Source organism: Ambystoma mexicanum, chromosome 3p (assembly GCF_040938575.1).
Source record: "Ambystoma mexicanum isolate Mex_15411 chromosome 3p, UKY_AmexF1_1, whole genome shotgun sequence".
NCBI classification, from domain to species: Eukaryota; Metazoa; Chordata; class Amphibia; order Caudata; family Ambystomatidae; genus Ambystoma; species Ambystoma mexicanum.
The window spans coordinates 620,940,953-620,957,239 of NC_090925.1; the positions used below are offsets into that span (position 1 = coordinate 620,940,953).

The following is a 16,287-nucleotide window of genomic DNA, read 5'->3' on the forward strand; positions in this document are numbered from 1 at the left end:
GGACCACTCTGTATATGCTATCTCAGGGTGCCTCCCAAAGTTCAATCACAAAGTTCAAAGACTTTAGTTGCAATTATACTCACGTCGCTCACCCCCAACGCCTCACACGCCGTTCTCTTTATACAATGTTGCTGCTTGCAACCTTGGTTCTAACACAGACCGGTCTGCTATCAGTCCCTCCGACTCACCGGCTGTGCTGACTTTACTGGTCTTGCTTTGTTGTGGGAGCCAAGGACAGTATCACTGCGACAATCGATCCTCCCCGCCTCTGCTATCGATGCGGGAGAGCCCCAGGTATCTTCGAGACACAATGCACCTTACTTCAGCTTTAATTCCCTGTCTTATGTTTCTTATTCTCGAGGGCTCGCAAAAGTAGCGGCTTTCCTCTGAAAAGGGCAGGGTAAATTTCCTCCTGCAACTATCGACAATCCACTATCCTGTCCCCTGTTAAGAAAACTCTGGCACCGATAGTATCCCAATGGAAACCTAGGAATATAAGGTCCTGAGCCACAGTCATAGACTATTTCTCCCAGTTTACCGACAGACCCAGTTGGAACAGGAGCTGGAGAAGAGACTGAAGATTGACTGCAACAGTTTGGGGACAAGGGCTTTGCAGGAGCCAGTCGTCATAATATGGAAAGACATGAACTCCCTGCAGCCTGAGGAACGCAGTGATGACCGCCACGATCGCCGTAAAGACATGCAGTGCTGAGCCGAGACCAAACGGTAGCACTCGATATTGGAAATGTTCCATTCCCATGGAAAACCAAAGGTATTACTGATGTGGGGCCCAAATTAGGATGTGACATAAGCATCCTGGAGATCAACAACACTGAGCCAATCGCCTTTCCGGAGAGAGGAACATATCTGGTTGGGCCTGATGATCTTGAATTTCTCTTGGGGAAGGAAAAGGTTGAAGCTGGAGAGGTCTAGCATAGTGCGCAGGCCGGCCTGTTTTGGGCACTGTAAACAGACGGGACTAATAACGCTCTCCTTGCTCCCTCAAGGGAATAGGTTCAACTGCCCTGAGGTTCAAGAGTTTTTGTACCTCGGCTCTGAGGGAGGGAGACCCAGTCTGATCAAGAGGAGGATGAGATGGTGGGGTATGAGGAAGGGGGAGCCAGTAGCCCGCTCGGGCGATGGACAAAAAAAAAAAAGATGAGACGATATACGTCCTCCACCAGAGTCTTGTGTGACTGAATAATTTGGATGATTTATCGGGGGCAAGAGCTCCCGTTGCAGAGGAGGAGATTGAGGACCGAGAGAAAAAACGGCCACTCGGTCTGCCGTTTGCATCGAGGTCCACCAGAGGGGCCTTCTGCTTGGCATACTCGACTCTCCTGGAAACCTCTAAAACCTGAAAAGGATCTTGTTTGAGTCTCTGACCTATGTGCATAGGTTGCTTTAGCTGCAGTCTTCTTTGCTGGGACTGACAAAGATTTAGCAGTCAATGTGGTTGCTTTTGTCTTGTTAAGTTCCTCGTCAGTCGAGGAGTGGAAAAGCTCTTTCCCTTTAAAGGGACGGTTCAGTACTTTGTCTTGAACCTCCTTTGAGAACTTTGTAGCATGAAACCACGCCTGGCAGAAAATATTGATTCTGTCCATAAGGCCACGAGCAGACGTGTCCACAAGATGGGACTCCAGAAGGTCCTGAGCCAGAAAGTCCCTCTTTAAAATTTTCCAGCCTGTCTTGTTGGATACAATCTTGAAACTCCGAAAGCTCCTGCATTGGAAAGTTTGCCATCCAGAAGTTTGTCCTCCTTGGATAGGACCTGTGAGGCAGCCACAGAGGAGGTCGAAGAAGGCTTAGCCTAGAGTGTAGCTGCTGCTACTACCGTTGAAGGAAGCGGGCAGCTAGGCAAGGGTATGCCCTCTAATGCGTAGAGCTTACAGCGAGCGCCGATCTTTCTATTTATATGCTGCCCGAATTCGGTTTTTCCCCAGACCTTACTGGCTTCAGCAAGCACGTCCTTTTGAAGAAAAAGACCTGTGAGCTCCTATGATGTAAGGGTTAGCACTCCTGAGAGAACTCCATCTTGTGGGATTGGAATTTCTAGCAATGCCATCATATCCAACCCCGGTCATGAAAAGCTCTGATGGAGTGAACACATGGGCAAGTGGGGAAAGTGGCTGCTGGACTCATGAAAGGAAGTGGTGGTATGGTGGAAAAGGCATGATTTGCATGTCTCCGGCTGGATCTAAATTCATTGTACAGTCACAAATCCCCAGGAAGTAGCTTCAGGTTGGTGCAGCTACAAAAATGTGCAGGACAGATACAATCTCGGGAGGAGTAATGTGCTGTGAAAAGTAACAGCAAAGAGCAGTGAGAGTAGGGGCTACATCATAGAAACAGTTAAGGAGCTAAAAAATAGTTTGAGTGATTTAAATATCAGCACATCCTGAAGATGTCCGAGCTATCAGTAAAAAATAAACTATGCTTGAAAAAATGATCCATCTAATTTTCTCAGATCTACCAATTTGTTAGCTCAGGTGCAGCAGACATGGGAAAGACACACCACTCGAAATACCTTCCCTGAAGTCAAAGAGAATGCACTTCTCTAAGAAGTATATGATAATAGGCAGGAATCAGGGCCCACCGGCGGGAAAAGGGCTGAGGTGATGCTACTAGGTGTAGATAATGATACTAGGTCTAGCTGACGCTAATACCGATTCCATTTAGAAAGCTGTTGGGGAAAGGTGGGTCTATTGAATTAAAGTTTTGGAGTAGGATCCTAGGTCAGCAGCAAGTCTTGTTAGACTAGAACCTATCGTAGGGCACAGGGAAGGAGAAGCAACTGGCTTTAGGGTACACTTGTATTTAAACAAACATGCACAAAATGTTCATGATTATATTCTCGAAGAAAGTTTAGATATCCTCTTCCTTACCGAGACCTGGCTACAAGAACCTACCGGTCCTACCATTAGCATAGCTGTCCCTACTAATTACATCATCCACTTTGAAAATAGAACAATAGGAAAGGGAGGCGGAGTCGCCATAATAGTCAGACAAGACATACACCTTTTCTCCTCGCCCATTCAATGCCCGGGATGCGAAGTTCTCCACCTCAAATTCGCCCCCTCTCAAAACAACAGCATCAACTTCATCGTCATTTATAGACCTCCATCACTCATATCAGACTTTAACGACGATCTCTGCCATATTCTCAACAACCTTAAAGGAAAGAATACAGGCACACTCCTCCTGGGTGACCTCAATAGATGGAGGGGAAACCCCACCGACAAAGAGGCTATTAGCCTAGAAAAAAATCTTTCTAACATTAGCTATTCGATTGCTAACAATGTTCCCACTATCGGTTCCAACAACCAACTTGATTGGATTGTTTCCAACAACGTAGACCTCATTGTAACTAACACACAACCCTGTATCTGGAGCGATCATTACAAAATCGAAGCCACACTATTCTTGCCTTCCAGAAAAACCTATTCCGACAATTTACCCAAAATTACCCAGAGCAGAAACCTCAAGAAAATCACGCCAGAAATGCTTTCAAGGGGGATCTCACACATCATGGATAACACCACAGACAATGACCCCTGCGACACCATCATCACCACCTATAACAACTACTTTCAAGATCTCCTAGACAAGAATGCCCCATTGAAAAACAAACTAGTGCGTCCCAATCTCAACCACCAAAGTTGGTACACCACGGAACTAGCCACCTTAAAGACTATCAAAAGGAAACTTGAAAGACAGTGGCTCAAAAACCCTACAGCACTCAATAAAGACACATGGAAGAAATTGGACACTCAGTATAGAAATAAAATTAAAGAAACAAAGAAAAACCATTACAACGAGCAAATCTCAGGTGCATCCAACTCTACGGGAAAGTTGTTTCAAATCTTAAAAACCTTCGAAAAGCCACCCACTCTCACCCCTCCTTTCCAGCCATCTCTGCTGGACTGCGAAAAGGTCCAAACTGCTTTTTCTCAAAAGATCCTAAAAGCTAGAGACACTATCTTAAACTGCAACACCACTAACATTCCTTTGACTCACATCAAAACTGATCCTGAGATTAAAGTATTCAAATTCCATTTCACACCAATAACACCAGAAATCATGGCGGAGACTCTCTCTAACATGAATTGTACGTCATGCCCTGAAAACATACTGCCCCCCAAGTTCATCCTAGATAACAAAGACGTTTTTTCACCCTTTCTCTGCCGTATGACAAACTCGTCTTTTAGAGACCAGACCGTCCCCATCAGCCTAAAAACAGTCACAGTGACACCATTGGTTAAAAAACCTGGCCTGGACCAGCAAAATCCAGCCAATCTCCGCCCTATCACGAACTGCAACTTTTTGTTGAAAGTACTCGATAAAGTGGCCACCCATCAACTACAGGAGTATGTGGACAAGCATGACCTGTTACATCCCCAGCAGTCAGGATTCAGAAGTGCACATAGCACGGAATCAGCATTACTTGACCTTCAATCCAAGATGCTAGAAATTCTGGATGGAGGCAAGGCCGGCCTGCTTGTTCTTTTGGACCTCTCGGCGGCTTTCGACCTATTAGACCATGGGAAGCTCCGTGAGGCCCTGGGAAAAGCAGGCAACTGTGCTGAGGAAGCTATCAATTGGATATCCTCTTTTTTGAGTGACAGAAAATCCAAAATCACATGGGGTGGCCATTCCTCTGGCACGAACCCAGTGGATTGTGGTGTCCCACAGGGTGCGAGTTTCTCCCCTCTCTTATTTAATCTTTATATCCGTTGCCTCTGCGCCGTCCTCTCACAGTTGGGTATTTACTTTACCAACTTCGCAGACGATACCCAACTGATTATAGAACTCAGCGGAGACCACACCACAGACAACAATAGACTATCAGCAATCTATAACACTATAGAAAGCTGGATGAAAGCCCACTGGATGTGCCTGAATAGTTCAAAAACTGAACTTATGACATTCGGATCTTCAAAAGCCCTATCCAATCTAGGCCCAGCCTACTCATCTTTTATTATCAAGGACTCTAACATCCCGGTCTCTAGTAAGGTGAAAACACTTGGCATATACCTGCAATCCTCACTAGGAGCAGATGCTCAGGTCACCTTTCTCAAAAAAAACTGTCAATATTATCAGAGACTACTTCACCGTATTAGGCCGTATCTTAACGCCACAAATTGCGCCACTATCGCTAGAGCCACGATTATGTCCCGACTTGATTACGGGAATGCGCTGATGCTCGGTTCAAGTAACTCTTGCATTAAACAATGCCAAATAATTCAAAACAATGCTGTTAGAACCATCACCGGGAAGTCCAAGCGTGAGCATATTACCCAAGAACGCATAGGCCTTCACTGGCTCGCCATTGAGGAGCGCATCAAATTTAAATCCTTGACACTGGTCCACCGCTGTCTTTATGGCACGGCCCCCACATACCTGGTGAAGGAATTTCGCTGGTACGAACCAAGCCGTTGTCTTAGATCAGCAAAAAAAGGGCTACTTAAAGTTAGCCACACTAAAGTCAAAGCTAATGGACTCGGGAGAGCTTTCCCTACCAAAGCTATAGCGCTCTGGAACGAGCTGCCTGACAATCTCAGATGTGAAAGTAGGTACTTGCCATTTAGGAAACAGCTGAAAACGTTACTTTTTCGGTAATTCGTTACATACTCAGCATGGACTCCCTTGAGTCCCCCGTCCCCTCTTTTTTATGTTGTCCTGTGATCTGTCCTCTCGTGTGCTTGTCGCGCCCTGATGCTTGCGGGCTCCGGCGCGTTATAAATATATAAATAAATAAATAAATAAATAAAGCAGAGTACATTCATTGTGAAGAAAAGTGCTCAAGTTATAACCCATTTTTGAATTGATTTGAAGGCCTTCGTAAGGAAAGGAACAGAGAAAAGGCACAGTTTAAGTGTGAATACATTCTAAAAATAAAACTGGCACCAGTTTCTAACAATATTTCAAGAGAGAAGATGCAGGCAATTAGCAAATAAGTGAGATGAAAAAAAGTAGCCGATAGGTACACGTCAGGTGTCTGCAAGGGAGAAGCCCAGAGTCAGATTTTATTTACTGGAAAAGCACCAAGTCAAGCAATCGTGCTGAGTGTTCAAGTATTCACAGAAGTAGGCTAGACAACTTACCAAGCATGACCGCATCCACGGCGCCGCCAGGGCAAAACTCAATCATGATCTAAAATGTAGGGAAAAGGACAGGATAGTAAACAAGGAGTTTATTGAGCAATACTGTAAAGCTATCATCACACTGCCAACATTAATGATCTCCTTGAAAGACAGGTCTTTTAATCTTTTAGTTAAATGCACAGCATTCTCTAGCTTTACTCATGGCACCACTGACATTATGGCCACCGCTTGTCATTTTCTGACGGCTTAGAATGTGGGTATTAGGTTACAAGTTCTGAGAAGGAAAGGCCACAGCAGGAGAGGTTTTACTAGAGAGACATGCTGTAATTGTCAGAAGCAAAATATTTTCCTCCACTCTCAGGATTGAGCTTATACCTTCAAGAATGAAACCTTGCCCTAATAGAGCGTTACCACTTCTAAGAATGCATTCTATATGAGAAGTAAAGGGTATCAGGTAATAATATCGCCATATATATGGTCGCCATAAATAATATTGCCGCGAAAATGTCGTGCCGATATTATTTAGGTGACCATATATATGGGAACAGGGGCAAAAAAAACCAAATGTTTTTTTTTTAAAAAAAAATAAATAAAGTTTGGGGGTTGCGGGGGTGTCCCCCGCATGTTCCATGCAATAATGTTGCCACAAAAAAGGCGAGATTTTTGTGGCAACATTATAACATGGAACCAAGTAAAGTGCCTGCACTGCCAACAATGGCCCTGGACTTGGTCTTCGTATGCCATAAAAGTGGAGAAATGAAAAACACTAGGAGCATTGCTCCTCTGGTGCTAGCCCAATGTTAACCCTCCTTTTGTGCTAATCCGTTTCTAAAGCCAGCTCATAGCCAACAAAGCGCGATCATGGTAATAACTCATTGTTCTTATTTGTTTTTAATTGTTTAGATCAAGCAAAACACTAGCTGCAACAGAGCGACCAACGTCCATAAAAAATTTAAATATTTGTTTTTACACAAGAACATACAGATACAATATACAATGTACAATAAAAAAAAGATTAGGAAACCACCCCTGCTATGTGATCACCTCTGGACCAGTGAGCAAAAATCAAAAAAGACAAGAGGGACAAAAGAACTGCCCAATTGATACCCATAAACATGGCTTTTAGTTTTTCCTAAAGCTAGAAAAGTTCTTCACTCATTCTGAAGCGGGATCCAGATGGAGACTGCAGCAGAGCTAAAAGCTCAGAAAGGTAGTAACTTCATCATACTTCGATACTCTAAATCAGGGCGTCTGCAACCTTTGGGGGGCCATATATTTCGGACTACTTCTCCCACCAGCCTTAGCCAGTACAGTCAATGCTGCGGCATCATGAGAGTCGCAGTGCAAAACATCTGGTAACACGCAAGCTGTAGACCCAGGCGCTAAGTGAAGTTAGTTTCTACTTTGCAGCTCACTGCTGGGATTCCCCTACCTGTCCAACTGAGAATGAATGGCCAGGAAGGAGGAGAGACAAGCAGGCACCTTCCCCCTGTAAGGCCCCATTCAGTTATCGCAGATGGTAAGCAGTATCCTTTGGTCTACTCTATCAAACGCTGTCAAAAGATCCAGCAAAACTGAACAATAAGATCCCCCCCCCTCTACAATCCAAAACCCTATAATAATCATGTGGTACCTGCAGTGTTCCCGCCGCGGCCAGCATGAAAGCCAGATAGGGGACCAAGACGTGAGCATCCCTGACATTAAGTGGGATTAAATTCAGCTTTTATTTATAGTAGCATGATATGGTAAAACTACAAGACTTGGCGAAAGACTCCCTGAGCTAGGGAGCCATTTATCAATTCGCACCACATGCTGAGCAGTCTACCGGAAGGGCTCAAAGCCATGTATAAAATAGATAAAATAGTGCTGCCCTACATTAACCTCACATGGAGCAAAACTGCAAGCGTTTCTTAAATTGGCTGCAAACCCTTATTGCTTTACTCTTGGCTTCTTAAATAGAGGTGAACTTCCAGGGAAGGTTTGTGACATGTGAGGCTTGTTAACTGAAATTGCTCATTTTACTCTGATATTAATTACTCGGCAGAAGGGCGTTTTTCTCCTATGCATTTTTAAACCCAACCTAATACTGATTGTGTTTGGTAAACAGAGTCCAATCACAACAATGTCAATTACAGTACATTGACAATGGCCTAAAAGTGAAACATGTATGATTTGTCTCATCCCAGATAGCGGTCAAGGTAATAAAGCTGTGTATAAAAGTAATGCCCTGTGGCGCAAAGACATACTGTATATGGAGAAAACATTCACGTTGTATTGTAAACGCTGCAAACCCAGGGTGCTTTGCCCTGTTGCTCTGAACTGGAGGTAAAAGTCTATGGATTGATTTTGGTGGAGCTGCTACATATATTTATGGCGTGCTAACAAATGGTTTACTTTTCTCTCGGGTTATTAAAAAAGCTTTAGGTTGAGATAGTAAAATATCAACTGCATAAAAAGGCTTTGTGTGACCTCTAATTTCAGGCACATTCCAGGGAAAGAAAGTCTCAAAAACACTCCAAGAAAGGGTGGTATTGAGGAGAACTAAGAAAAGCAATGAAAAATTGGAAATTGTTCTGGATGCCAAGGACCTTCTCACAAAATAATTCGCACAATGCACTGTACCTTTCAAAAGTTGTATCTGCAGAACAGAGCACATCGACTCTTGTGTATTTCTACAAGGAAAGACCATGTTGGGGTGATAAACGGCTGCCTCAATTTGATAAGACTAAAGAGAGAATTTATCATTGGCTGGGTTTTCGATACAGATGTGTGCATCTTCAAGGAGAAGTAGACTCTTAAACTACGCTTGTACCAGAAACACTCATGTTGGCCTATTCCCTTCTGAAAGATATTAAGAACAGTTGGCATGTGTAGGACTATCAATGCACCCACTGTAGTGGAGTCATTATGCCCCGGAAAAATGAATAAAGCAAACTTATAAGTGGCATAAGTAACATTTTTAATGGGTGTTTACGAGGGTGGAGTTTTACAAAGACTTTGTGCTGAGAAGTAGTAAATTGTAATAAAATGACTGGATTACTACATAAAATCAGAGCAAGAATGTGGTTTGTCTAGGATAAGTGCAGAGGTCCTCTGGTGCAATGGTGGCACCTTCGAGGAAAGCAACCTATGGACCTGGCAGTATCATAATGAGTTCCCAGGAGACTTTCACTGCGAGACTTCTGAGTACACACTTGTGCTTTGTGGCGGTACTAGACAGTTTTGTACAGAAGCAGAGGAATATTCTATCCCTGGGACATCGAGTGGGCTTTTGACAGAACCTGTAGTGGAGGGAGAATTTCTTGCCTAGTCCTCGGGCAAGGAAGGCACATTCCAGTATTGGGGCACCCACTTCCAGGAGGAGGGGCATGAGCTCAGGTTTTATACCAGGTGTGTGGTAGGGTGAGACTGCAGTAAGTGGGCTCCAGCTTGGCTCTAGATTGTTTCTTTAGAGGTTCATGGTCAAGGTGCCCCCAGGCAAACTTCAAAAGGATGGGACTACTCTATGCGGGTCATTACAAGGTTGGCGGTAAAGGGTTAACAGTGCCGGTAAAGCTGCCAGAGCCGTCAACCCCTTATCGCCGCATTACGAGGTCCTTTAGCGGGTCCTGCTAAAGCACACCTGGTTTTACCAGGTTCCCTTAGCGGGACCCACTAAAGGACCAGCATGCTAACAATGGGCCCGTTAACTGGTCCGTTGTTAGCATGGTCCCCATTCTCATTGAGCCCTATGGGGGCTCGAATGGGAATAGGGATGTGATACCTGAATGGGGAAATACCGGGTCCTCCAAGGTTGGAATGGCCCGGTATTTCCCCGATTCAGGGAACCCGGACGCGGTATGCGGTGTGGGGGTAGCCATGCCGCAAATAGCAGCATGGCTACCTCCAACCTTGTAATGACCCCCTATGTCTTTTTCCTCAGAGATCTTTCTTTTTAGTGCATTTCATCACAGTGGATATTTTGCTTTTTTTAACCGCGTCCCCTTTTTTCGATTTCCACTGACCTCTTTTTCTAGACATGTGTGCATGTGTGTGCGTAGTTGCTTTGATGTATTCGACATTGAATATGGATGCTGTAAACGTGTACCAAAGTAGATATGCAAATTCTCATTGTTGTACTTGAGCTAGGTACAACTCTGGGTAAATGTGCCTCCCGTTACAATAGGAGATCAGGGTTAGCTCTGAGTAAGCAGTGCAACAAGTTCACTAACCTGACCTTGTTACAAGTGGATAGAAACCTTCCCAGCCTGGGGTGGGAGGCCTACCGGGGTGAAAGCCAGAGCCAGTCCTACCCAATAGCACTTCAAAAAAGGACCCATTTTCTGTCCCCTCCCTGGCTTTAAACCAGTGCTGCCTGTTGTGTAGAGCTCTTGCAGAGATGCTTAGAATGCTGTAGGAGAATGATGTAGTGTAGTTCCACCTAGGAATATTTATTGTTGAAGGGAGACAGTTGACTTGGGAAGCTGAGGAGGAAGGTTGAGGGTCTTATGTGTGCTACTCCAACTAATATAGATAATTGAACTCAACCAGTCTTAGTTGCTTCTCTTACATTGGCGAGGAGGAACCCAAAGACCCCTGACCTTGAGGAATTTGATTTATGGGCTGTGCATCCAGTCTTGCACAAGGATTGTGGGCATACCTAAGGATTGCTGGCAATATTGGTAAACATGTACATGCGAGCTGTGAACCCAGCTTTCCCACGCCGCTGAGGTTTGCATGCAACATTTGGATGCATAAATGGGACGAGAGCGCTTGGTGCGGGAGCGTCTTTGAATGATTCCTTCACCATCGCTTGTGACGCAACCCCGGGGGAGTGTCAGATGTGCCCGCATCACTGTACCCCTGCTTCACCGCTGTTGAAGCGGAGCAGTATCGAGGTGGTTGGTTTTGCTCCATTCCGGCGAACAAATTACTTTTAAATCGCTGTGTAGCCTTACCAGTGATTTGTTCAAAACGTCCGCGCTCTTCGTTCGGAGACCGCAATCACTTGACGCTGCAGAGCTTGGAAGCCACGGCCACATGATCCTATGTGAACCGCAGACACCACCTGTCACGTGGGGACTACGTACAGCTGAATCTCGTCTTGGAACGGCAAAAAGTTGTGGAATGCTATCGCCCAGGGCCCACTTGGGAAAGCGACTTTGCGACATCTCCGGTGTTCTGGATAGCCTCTAGCAGGCAAGGAATGGTCACTTCGTAATTGCCAAGAAATGTGTTTGTACTGTTTTTTTTTCTTTCGCAGTCGGGCCAGTGGTCTGTGCACAGTGGGCTTTGTATTTCTTTAGTTTTGTTTCTACTCTTGCTCTTTGTTTCCGCCTTCATCAAGTATGGAAATGTGTTAACTGGGGAGGATATATTATAAGTGCGATACTGCTTGGGTATCACACCCCCGAGGCAGCGACGGTTATAGGGTCTTGTGACTGGTCTACCCAAGCAATATGGCAATGGCTGGTGTGCCAGACCCACAAATGTTCATGCCTACTCCTGGCCAACCCAAGATTAAATGGGGTCCATGGAAGAAAGGTTTTCTCCACTACATGAAAGCTGCTTGCGGTAATGGTATGTCAGTGGAACGTAAACTATCAATGCTGATGCACTTCATAGGCTATGAAGGTCAGAGGATTTTTGACACGCTACCAGACATTGCTGAACTAGATGTGGAAAGTGGTATTAACGATTTTGATGTTGCTATATTGAAGCTAGATAGGCACATTGAAGCAAAGATCTGTACTGTCCTCGAATGTTATCATTTTTGGTATGAGGGTGCAGCAAGAAGTTGAAACGGTTGAGGAGTTTGTCACAGCCTTAAGACATTTATCTCTTAAATTGTAAAACATATTCGAGATCAATTTATACTGCATTGCTCAAATGATAGGATTCATGAAGAAATATGGTTAAAAGACGACCCTGATCTTGAAGAGGTTAATAATATAGCAAAAAGGGTAGAACATACCTTGCAATGTGTTGCCAAATTATCAGTCAAAGAAGCAAAGCTTCCTGTTACTGAGGTTTTGAGAGTGGGTGATCAAAAGAGATGTTCGTAAATTATAAGAAGACGACAAAAAGATAAGGGTGGGAGAGACCCCGATGGTTGCCCTGAGAAGGCAGGAGTTGGGGTTCCTATGTCCCAAAGGGAAGTGAATTTAAGGGGCCGAAACAGGAAGACCATATATGCTTTCGTTGTGGCAGTCCCAGACATTTGTCGACCTTTCCCATCTGTCCAGGGAGGAAGTCTTTGTGTGGTAGGTGTAGGAGATGGGGTCATGTTGAGAGGAGTTGTAAAAATTACACCATTGGTGATGGTAGGAAGGTGATGTATGGTGGGGAAGGTAGCAGGGCCTCGTCTGAAGAGGATGATGATGGGAAGGTTGAAGTTGTCACTGTTAACATGGTGAAGTGTGAGGGGGAGGATGATTGTGCACATCCCTTTGCGTGGATTGGGGTGAATGGTCATTTAGTAAGGATGATGGCTAACTCTGGCTTGAAAATTGCGCTAATGTCACAAGTGTGTATGAGAATGTCATAGGGAGGGAGGGTCGAGGATCTGATTCCATCAGACAAAAGGCCTGGAGGGTACAATTGTAGCAAGATTGATGTGATTGGGTGTTGTGTAGTACGTTTTGAATTTAAGGGTAGGAAAACCCAAGGAAAGGTGTATGTCACCAAGCGGGGTGAGATGCTTCTGGGTTGGATAGAGCAAAGAGGTCTTACTATACGGTTGGATCCCAAAATGGAGGAACAAGTCCTGCATGTGGGAGGTAAGGTGAACTTGATTGAAGAATTCCCTGAGGTTTCTACTAAAAGTGTGGTTTGTGTCAAAGGGATGGTACACAAGATAGTGCTGAAGAAGGGTAGTGTACCTATTTGTGCCAAGTTACGTTGGGTGCCTTAGTCTATGCCGAATGCTGTTCAAGAAGAGCTCGAGAAATTGAAGAGAACAGGAATTATTGAACCAGCAAAGGGTGTAGAATGGGTCTCGCCGTTAGTGATTGTAAAAAAGCCGTGTGGTGAGTTAAGGGTATGTGTGGGTCTGAGAGGGCTGAACAACTGTAGTTACTGATCGACATCCCCTACCCAACATGGGGGAATTACTGAGTTATATTGGGACTGAGACATTTTTTACTAAGTTTGATATGGCTAGCGCTTACCACCAGGTTGAGTTGGATCAGGCATCTAGGACACTCACAGATTTTATTACGCACAAAGGTATCTTTCAATTTCGGCACATACCGTTTGGTCTAATGTCGGCGTCATCTGTTTTCCAAAAAGAGATGGACAAAATTCTGAAAGGGGTGAAGAACGTATGGTGTTTCCAAGATGACGTGCTGATATGCGGTGAGAGTGAGAGTGATCTTGAAAAGAATGTAGAGAGGGTGTTGAAGATTTTTAAGGAACGAGGGATAGCCCTTCGTGCAGAGAAATGTGTTTTTTCAACCAAGGTTGTTGAGTATTTAGGCCATGAAATTTCGGAAGAGTGTACTAAGCCAAAAAAGGATTTGGTGAAGGGGATATTGAAAATACGGTCTCCACAGGACAAACCTGAGCTGAGATCTTTTCTTGGATCGATAGAGTTCTATCATAGGTTTGTTGAACATTTTGTGGATGGTGTGTGTAGGATGAGGGGGCTTACTGAAGAAAGGAGTGGAGTTCAATTGGGATGCGGAATGTGAGAATGAGTTCCAGGGTATAAAGCAGAAAATTGACTTGTCAAAAGGCTTTGGCCATGTTCGATACTCACAAGAAAACCATTCTGGCGGTTGATGCCAGTGAATCAGGCATAGGTGTTGTTCTATCACAGGTGGGGATGCATGGAAATGAGGTGGTGGTGGTGACACATGCTTCTAGGATGTTAAGAGGGGCTGAACAGAATTATTCTGCTCTTGAGAAGGAAGCTGTGGCTTGCCACTGGGGCATCGAAAAACTGAAGAATTTTTTGTGGGGTAAGGAATTAATTTTACGGACCGACCATAAACCGCTGAAAGCGATTTTTGAAACAAAAGCTCTAGACAGAGTATCAAGGAGGGTTGCCTGTTGGGCGATTAGATTGCAATGTCATAAGTTCAAGATCGAAGTGATCCCGGGAAAGGTGAATGAGCGATCTGATCATGTGTCGAGGTTAAGGAATACGACGATGAAAGTGTGTTGGATAGTCTAGGTGATGTCGGTGCACACATGGTATATGTCACTCGTGAAGGGGTGATAACAATATATGAGTGGGTTAGGGCTCGAGTGCGATGAGATGTGGAAACGTGTTGTTGGTTTTGTACGGGATGGATGGCCTGAGAAGAGATTGTTGAGTGGCGAAGAGAGGGCTTTGTGGGAATTAAGGTTAGAATTGAGTATGAAGGAAGATCTATTGTATCGCTGGGACCGTCTGGTGATGCCTAATGAGTTGAGGAACAGATTGATTCCGGTTATGAAGAAGCAATGCGGTGAGTAAGCGTGAAATGCGGTGCCTCTAGATGTTTCCACGCTAACCTGGAGTGTCTCTTCCCTCTTGCAGATGGATGAGAAGTTCTGGAGACAGAGTTCCCCCAGAGCGGCTGGGATTCAGGTAAGTGTTTGAAGCTCGTACAGTCTTCAAAAATAAGCGAAGATTTGCTGAATGTTTACTAATGCCTTTTTTCTGTTCTTTTCCCTTTTCCTTAGGAAAAGGCGTGCCGGGATGGGAATGACTCCGCCGAAGATGCCCGCAGAACAGAAGAAGCGATGAATGATGGGCAAAAGCGCCACAAGGTAAGGCTGTTCCTAACGGTGTTCTTGTTCTTGCAGGAGCTGAGCGCAGAAGAAAGATGCAGGCCTACTGGAGACCGATCCAAACACGGTGAGTGATACGCTGCAGGTGCAGAAAACACAAAGCATGTTTCTCAGCCTGGGCGTGGCTTAAATAGTCTCTGGGTATCCAAGGCGTCTCTGGGCTGAACCACACCCAAAAGACTAGACTGCACATGCAGTTCTGGGAACCGAAATATGTGGGGGCATCCATCTTTTCCCCAACAATGCACTACAAGTCCAATCCCCAATGTTATTCTATGGGAGTGAGTCTGGTGCCACAAGCGCCAAGTCTGACTCCAAGTGGGTCTTTGGAGGGATGGAGAGGCCCTTGAGGGCCATGCAGGTGATCGTGGCCTGGCTCCAGCCTGACATCTTGGAGGGCTGGGGACATGAGGGGCAGGAATCATGACAGTGAGTTAGATTGTTGTAGGAAATGAGTGGCATGTGGCATTGACGGTGAAAGGAGTGCGACTGTTAAGAATGTGGGACTGAGGTGTAGTAGGGTAGAGTGGTAGTAGAATGTGGAGGTGGGAGAAGTAACATTGAAGGGTGGAGGCAAGCTGTAAGATGAGTGCGATTGAAATGCAGGGAACAGGAGTGAAGAGAGAGAGAGAGAGAGAGAGATATCCCAAAGACATGATAACCAGTTCAATGAGAAGCCTACAACCATTTATGAGAGTTGGTGTTCTTTGAGCCCCCAGTGACAGTAGTCTTTTTGCCCTATGCCAAATGGTCCACTTGTAACTGGTTTGTGGCGTTCCTATAGTTAAGGAATTGTGCCTCCACCTATTGAATTGTGGCCAATAGGACCTAAACGACAAATTGTAACTTACAACCAATCCTCTCATGCACACCGCAAAGGGATTATGCCAAGGAGTGTGTTTGGTGTTATTTATTGACCTATATAGTAATGAGTACTTAAGATTAGAACTATAAAAGCCGGCAACATATATAAGGTTTATGAGTGGATCCATGTTTTACCATCAGGGTGACTGGTACCCATGGGATAGGTGACCCTTCTCCATAATAGTATGATAGGAAAATTCATATTAACCTCTGTTGGTCCCACATTTGTCATTGCTCTCCCTATCTTGTATAGATCTACTAACTGAATAAAGTGCAGTAACAACCTAAGGTGTGAAGGTGGTTACTATTCTATCTACAAAGCTGCAACCTGCACCTGTCAAGAAAACCAAAGGTTCTTGACAGCAAACTAGCACCCTGATACCAGAGGGCTTGGTGCGCTACTCCAAATGTAAAAATAAATACATTCCCCTCATAACTAAAAGCAAGCTACCTGTCGGGCTACCAATCCTGTGATCAGCTATGCCAACAGGAATAGATCCTCACCACCCTTCCCAAACATAAGAAGGGTCGAATAAACAAACTGAAATTCCAACATTCCCAC

General features: G+C 44.9%; 1 protein-coding gene across 1 annotated transcript in view; it reads right to left on the reverse strand.

Moving 5' to 3' along the window:
- STK10 (serine/threonine kinase 10) overlaps positions 1–16,287 on the reverse strand; it is a 967,310-nt gene that overhangs the window by 486,610 nt on the left and 464,413 nt on the right. The window contains exon 3 of the mRNA XM_069651382.1: positions 6,105–6,153. Within this exon, the coding sequence (XP_069507483.1) occupies positions 6,105–6,153 (49 nt within the window). The remainder of the gene's footprint in view (positions 1–6,104; positions 6,154–16,287) is intronic.